The 7500-nt window shown below is 42.2% G+C and overlaps 1 protein-coding gene across 1 annotated transcript in view; it reads left to right on the top strand.

Annotated features, from left to right (window-relative positions):
- Window positions 1–96: 96 nt before the first annotated feature.
- LOC120570228 (integral membrane protein 2B-like) overlaps window positions 97–7500 on the top strand; it is a gene marked incomplete at its 5' end in the record, with an annotated part of 9555 nt that continues 2151 nt past the window's right edge. The window contains 4 exon segments of the mRNA XM_039818464.1: window positions 97–264; window positions 4218–4286; window positions 4524–4673; window positions 7289–7399. Coding sequence (XP_039674398.1) covers window positions 97–264; window positions 4218–4286; window positions 4524–4673; window positions 7289–7399 — 498 coding nt within the window.

Below are 7500 nucleotides of genomic sequence, written 5' to 3'. Positions count from 1 at the left end.
CCAGAGTGCAGCCTGAGGGCTAACCACGTGGTTGAAGCCCATCCTTGGCTGGTTCCTCCCCTCTTACCACCCGTCTTCTTCTCTTGTCTGCGACAGGATGCGGAGGCGGCCGTGCCGGTGCGCCACCAGTCCCGGGCCTGGTGCTGGTGCATGTGTCTGGGTCTGGCCCTCATGCTGTCGGGGGTGGTGGTCGGGGGAGCCTACCTGTACCGATTCTACGTCCTGGAGGTGAGCTACCACCGCCAACAAGGGTGGGACCAAGAGGTAAATTATACCACGGTAACCTATCACACGGGGTCAGTACAGGAGTCTGAAGAATTAAAGGTCCCAGGACATGAAACTGTCACTTTATGAGGTTTTTTAACATTAATATGAGTTCCTCCAGCCTGCCTATGGCCCACCAGTGGCTAGAAATGGTGATAGGTGTAAACCGAGCCCTGGGTATCCTGCTCTGCCTTTGAGAAAATGAAATATAAAAGAGACTTCAGATCCAGTATTTGGGACCACTAAGGTCTATATAAAAGAGACTTCAGATACAGTATTAGGGGACCACTAAGGTCTATATAAAAGAGACTTCAGATACAGTATTAGGGGACCACTAAGGTCTATATAAAAGAGACTTCAGATAAAGTATTAGGGGACCACTAAGGCCTATATAAAAGAGACTTCAGATACAGTATTAGGGGACCACTAAGGTCTATATAAAAGAGACTTCAGATACAGTATTAGGGGACCACTAAGGTCTATATAAAAGAGACTTCAGATACAGTATTAGGGGACCACTAAGGTCTATATAAAAGAGACTTCAGATACAGTATTAGGGGACCACTAAGGTCTATATAAAAGAGACTTCAGATACAGTATTAGGGGACCACTAAGGTCTATATAAAGAGACTTCAGATACAGTATTAGGGGACCACTAAGGTCTATATAAAGAGACTTCAGATACAGTATTAGGGGACCACTAAGGTCTATATAAAAGAGACTTCAGATACAGTATTAGGGGGACCACTAAGGTCTATATAAAGAGACTTCAGATACAGTATTAGGGGACCACTAAGGTCTATATAAAAGAGACTTCAGATACAGTATTAGGGGACCACTAAGGTCTATATAAAGAGACTTCAGATACAGTATTAGGGGACCACTAAGGTCTATATAAAGAGACTTCAGATACAGTATTAGGGGACCACTAAGGTCTATATAAAGAGACTTCAGATACAGTATTAGGGGACCACTAAGGTCTATATATAAAAGAGACTTCAGATACAGTATTAGGGGGACCACTAAGGTCTATATAAAAGAGACTTCAGATACAGTATTAGGGGACCACTAAGGTCTATATAAAAGAGACTTCAGATACAGTATTAGGGGACCACTAAGGTCTATATAAAAGAGACTTCAGATACAGTATTAGGGGACCACTAAGGTCTATATAAAAGAGACTTCAGATACAGTATTAGGGGGACCACTAAGGTCTATATAAAAGAGACTTCAGATACAGTATTAGGGGACCACTAAGGTCTATATAAAGAGACTTCAGATACAGTATTAGGGGACCACTAAGGTCTATATAAAGAGACTTCAGATACAGTATTAGGGGACCACTAAGGTCTATATAAAGAGACTTCAGATACAGTATTAGGGGACCACTAAGGTCTATATAAAAGAGACTTCAGATACAGTATTAGGGGACCACTAAGGTCTATATAAAGAGACTTCAGATACAGTATTAGGGGACCACTAAGGTCTATATAAAGAGACTTCAGATACAGTATTAAGGGACCACTAAGGTCTATATAAAGAGACTTCAGATACAGTATTAAGGGACCACTAAGGTCTATATAAAAGAGACTTCAGATACAGTATTAGGGGACCACTAAGGTCTATATAAAGAGACTTCAGATACAGTATTAGGGGACCACTAAGGTCTATATAAAAGAGACTTCAGATACAGTATTAGGGGACCACTAAGGTCTATATAAAAGGAGATTTCAGATACAGTATTAGGGGACCACTAAGGTCTATATAAAGAGACTTCAGATACAGTATTAGGGGACCACTAAGGTCTATATAAAGAGACTTCAGATACAGTATTAGGGGACCACTAAGGTCTATATAAAAGAGACTTCAGATACAGTATCAGGGGACCACTAAGGTCTATATAAAGAGACTTCAGATACAGTATTAGAGGGACCACTAAGGTCTATATAAAAGAGACTTCAGATACAGTATTAGGGGACCACTAAGGTCTGTATAAAAAGAGACTTCAGATACAGTATTAGGGGACCACTAAGGTCTGTATAAAGAGACTTCAGATACAGTATTAGAGGACCACTAAGGTCTATATAAAGAGACTTCAGATACAGTATTAGGGGACCACCAAGGTCTATATAAAGAGACTTCAGATACAGTATTAGGGGACCACCAAGGTCTATATAAAAGAGACTTCAGATCCAGTATTAGGGGACCACTAAGGTCTATATAAAAGAGACTTCAGATACAGTATTAGGGGACCACTAAGGTCTGTATAAAAGCATCCAAAGAGCACCATATCATGGGACCTTTTAAACCACGGTCACATATCACACAGGGTCAGTACAGGAGTCTGAAGGCACACTACCCTTGATTAGGGGTTTATTATTATTATTATTATTATTATTATTATTATTACTACTTATTTTAGGGATGTAACGACGCATCGTGAGTCTTAAAAAACATTATATAATGTATATAATATAATAATAAGGATTTTCTTTCCCAATTTTTTTTTTTTACCCTTTGTCTGACATTTGTCGCCTTTTTTCGATGTTTTTGTGGTTTTTCTCCATACATGCAGACATGTTCAGGGTCCTCCGTAGATAGTTGGAGATCTCAGATCTAGAACGGCCGAGGGTGTAATCTACTTGTTTGTCATTTAAGTTGCTTTTTTTTTTTTTTTTAGCTTTTATTTCAACATTAGTTGATTTATTTCAACATTAGTTGATTTATTAGTTGATTTATTTCAACATTAGTGGATTTATTAGTTGATTTATTTCAACATTAGTGGATTTATTAGTTGATTTATTTCAACATTAGTTGATTTATTAGTTGATTTATTTCAACATTAGTTGATGTATTAGTTGATTTATTTCAACATTAGTTGATGTATTAGTTGATTTATTTCAACATTAGTTGATTTATTAGTTGATTTATTTCAACATTAGTTGATTTATTAGTTGATTTATTTCAACATTAGTTGATGTATTAGTTGATTTATTTCAACATTAGTTGATTTATTAGATTTATTTCAACATTGGTTGATTTATTTCAACATTAGTTAATTTATTTCAACATTAGTTGATTTATTAGTTGATTTATTTCAACATTGGTTGATTTATTTCAACATTAGTTGATTTATTTCAACATTAGTTGATTTATTAGATTTATTTCAACATTGGTTGATTTATTTCAACATTAGTTGATTTATTAGATTTATTTCAACATTAGTTGATTTATTTCAACATTAGTTGATTTATTTCAACATAAGTTGATTTATTAGTTGATTTATTTCAACATTGGTTGATTTATTTCAACATTAGTTGATTTATTTCAACATTAGTTGATTTATTTCAAAATAAGTTGATTTATTAGTTGATTTATTTCAACATTGGTTGATTTATTTCAACATTAGTTGATTTATTAGTTGATTTATTTCAACATTAGTTGATTTATTTCAACATAAGTTGATTTATTAGTTGATTTATTTCAACATTAGTTGATTTATTAGTTGATTTATTTCAACATTGGTTGATTTATTTCAACATTAGTTGATTTATTTCAACATAAGTTGATTTATTAGTTGATTTATTTCAACATTAGTTGCATTTTTCAAGTTTTTTGTAGCTTTTTTCCACATTTGTTACATTTTTTTTATTTCTTTCAACATATTAGTTGCTTTTTCGTGGATTTTGTTGCGTTTTTCAAATATTTTGTTGCTTTTCTCAACATTTTTGTTAGTTTTTTCCCCAAAGTTTTTCACACTTTTCCTGACATGTGTCACCTTTTTGACATAGAGTTTTTTTTTTTAAGGTTTTTGCCTCTTTTTCAATGTTTTTGTGGTTTTTCTCCATACATGCAGACATGTTCAGGGACCTCCATAGATAGTTGGAGATCTCAAACCCCCACCCACCCCCTCTCATGTTATCTGTTTGGTTTCCCTCCTCTCGTCGCTGTAGGAGGGCCGGTACTTCGTGTGCGGAGTGAACTACCGCGAGGAAGACTTCATGGTCCTGGACGAAGAAGAGGTAAGAAGCTGTACGACCGGGAAACTAACTCAAAACTAAACGGAAATGAAATCCAAGAGTCAAACCTATTATTATAAAATAACCTTGGCTCAGACCGGTCTGCTTCAGCCAGTGCACAGAGGCAGTAATAACCTGTCTGTGTGTCTGGTTGGTTAACTGGTTGGTTGTCTGGTTGGTTGTCTGGTTGGTTAACTGGTTGGTTGTCTGGTTGGTTAACTGGCTGAACTGGTTTTGTAGGTGGAGGTGGATCTGCCGAACCAGTTCCACCTGCGTCTGGTGGAGGAGAGGATCCGCGTGCTGGAGGACGAGCAGGTGGAGCTCATCAACGTCCCCGTGCCAGAGTTCGGAGACGGAGACCCCGCTGACATCGTCCACGACTTCCAACGGGTGAGACTCCCTCCCTCTCTCGGGTGTGGCTAGAAGGGGATACAGCTACAGGCTAGAAGGGGATACAGCTACAGGCTAGAAGGGGATACAGCTACGGGCTAGAAGGGGATACAGCTACAGGCTAGAAGGGGATACAGCTACAGGCTAGAAGGGGATACAGCTACAGGCTAGAAGGGGATACAGCTACAGGCTAGAAGGGATACAGCTACAGGCTAGAAGGGGATACAGCTACAGGCTAGAAGGGATACAGCTACAGGCTAGAAGGGGATACAGCTACAGGCTAGAAGGGATACAGCTACAGGCTAGAAGGGGATACAGCTACAGGCTAGAAGGGGATACAGCTACAGGCTAGAAGGGGATACAGCTACAGGCTAGAAGGGGATACAGCTACGGGCTAGAAGGGGATACAGCTACAGGCTAGAAGGGATACAGCTACAGGCTAGGAGGGATACAGCTACGGGCTAGAAGGGGATACAGCTACGGGCTAGAAGGGGATACAGCTACGGGCTAGAAGGGGATACAGCACGGGCTAGAAGGGGATACAGCTCGGGCTAGAAGGGGATACAGCTACGGGCTAGAAGGGGATACAGCTACGGGCTAGAAGGGGATACAGCTTCGGGCTAGAAGGGGATACAGCTACGGGCTAGAAGGGGATACAGCTACGGGCTAGAAGGGGATACAGCTACGGGCTAGAAGGGGATACAGCTACGGGCTAGAAGGGGATACAGCTACAGGCTAGAAGGGATACAGCTACAGGCTAGAAGGGATACAGCTACAGGCTAGAAGGGATACAGCTACAGGCTAGGAGGGATACAGCTACGGGCTAGAAGGGATAAAGCTACAGGCTAGAAGGGATACAGCTACAGGCTAGGAGGGATACAGCTCACGGGCTAGAAAGGGGATACAGCTACAGGCTAGAAGGGGATACAGCTACGGGCTAGAAGGGGATACAGCTACAGGCTAGAAGGGATACAGCTACAGGCTAGAAGGGATACAGCTACAGGCTAGAAGGGGATACAGCTACAGGCTAGAAGGGATACAGCTACAGGCTAGAAGGGGATACAGCTACAGGCTAGGAGGGATACAGCTACGGGCTAGAAGGAATACAGCTACAGGCTAGGAGGGATACAGCTACAGGCTAGAAGGGGATACAGCTACGGGCTAGAAGGGGATACAGCTACAGGCTAGGAGGGATACAGTTACGGGCTAGAAGGGATACAGCTACAGGCTAGGAGGGGATACAGCTACAGGCTAGAAGGAGATACAGCTACAGGCTAGAAGGGATACAGCTACAGGCTAGAAGGGGATACAGCTACAGGCTAGAAGGGATACAGCTACAGGCTAGAAGGATACAGCTACAGGCTAGAAGGGGATACAGCTACGGGCTAGAAGGGGATACAGCTACAGGCTAGAAGGGGATACAGCTACAGGCTAGAAGGGGATACAGCTACAGGCTAGAAGGGGATACAGCTACAGGCTAGAAGGGGATACAGCTACAGGCTAGAAGGGATACAGCTACAGGCTAGAAGGGGATACAGCTACAGCTACAGGCTAGAAGGGATACAGCTACAGGCTAGAGAGGGGATACAGCTACAGGCTAGAAGGGGATACAGCTACAGGCTAGAAGGGGATACAGCTACAGGCTAGAAGGGGATACAGCTACAGGCTAGAAGGGGATACAGCTACAGGCTAGAAGGGATACAGCTACAGGCTAGAAGGGATACAGCTACAGGCTAGAAGGGGATACAGCTACAGGCTAGAAGGGGATACAGCTACAGGCTAGAAGGGGATACAGCTACGGGCTAGAAGGGGATACAGCTACAGGCTAGAAGGGATACAGCTACAGCTACGGCCTAGAAGGGGATATATACAGTATGTGGCTTCTATATACAGTATGTGGCTCCTACATACAGTATGTGGCTCCTACATGCAGTATGTGGCTCCTACATGCAGTGTGTGGCTCCTACATGCAGTATGTGGCTCCTACATGCAGTATGTGGCTCCTACATGCAGTATGTGGCTCCTACATGCAGTGTGTGGCTCCTACATGCAGTATGTGGATCCTACATGCAGTATGTGGCTCCTACATGCAGTATGTGGCTCCTACATGCAGTATGTGGCTCCTACATGCAGTATGTGGCATGCAGTATGTGGCTCCTACATGCAGTATGTGGCTCCTACATGCAGTATGTGGCTCCTACATGCAGTATGTGGCTCCTACATACAGTATGTGGCTCCTACATGCAGTATGTGGCTCCTACATGCAGTATGTGGATCCTACATGCAGTATGTGGCTCCTACATGCAGTATGTGGCTCCTACATGCAGTATGTGGCTCCTACATGCAGTATGTGGCTCCTACATGCAGTGTGTGGCTCCTACATACAGTATGTGGCTCCTACATGCAGTGTGTGGCTCCTACATGCAGTATGTGGATCCTACATGCAGTATGTGGATCCTACATGCAGTATGTGGCTCCTACATGCAGTGTGTGGCTCCTACATGCAGTATGTGGCTCCTACATGCAGTATGTGGCTCCTAAATGCAGTATGTGGCTCCTATATTCAGCGTATTAAGTATGTTTTGCGGTCTGTTAATGTGCGTCTTGTGTCTCAGAGGTTGACCGCCTACCTGGACCTGAGTCTGAACAAGTGCTACGTCATCCCGCTCAACACCTCTATCGTCATGCCTCCCAAGGACTTTTTGGAGCTGCTCATCAACGTCAAGGTAACCGGCGAAAGAGATTTTTTTTCTTTTTGCTTTTTATACAGTATTAGGGGACCACTAAGGTCTATATAAAAGAGACTTCAGATACAGTATTAGGGGAC

The sequence above is a fragment of the Perca fluviatilis genome, chromosome 12 (assembly GCF_010015445.1).
Source record: "Perca fluviatilis chromosome 12, GENO_Pfluv_1.0, whole genome shotgun sequence".
Taxonomy (NCBI): domain Eukaryota; kingdom Metazoa; phylum Chordata; class Actinopteri; order Perciformes; family Percidae; genus Perca; species Perca fluviatilis.
Note: the sequence above shows the minus strand (reverse complement) of the source record. Positions and strands in the feature narration are given on the sequence as shown.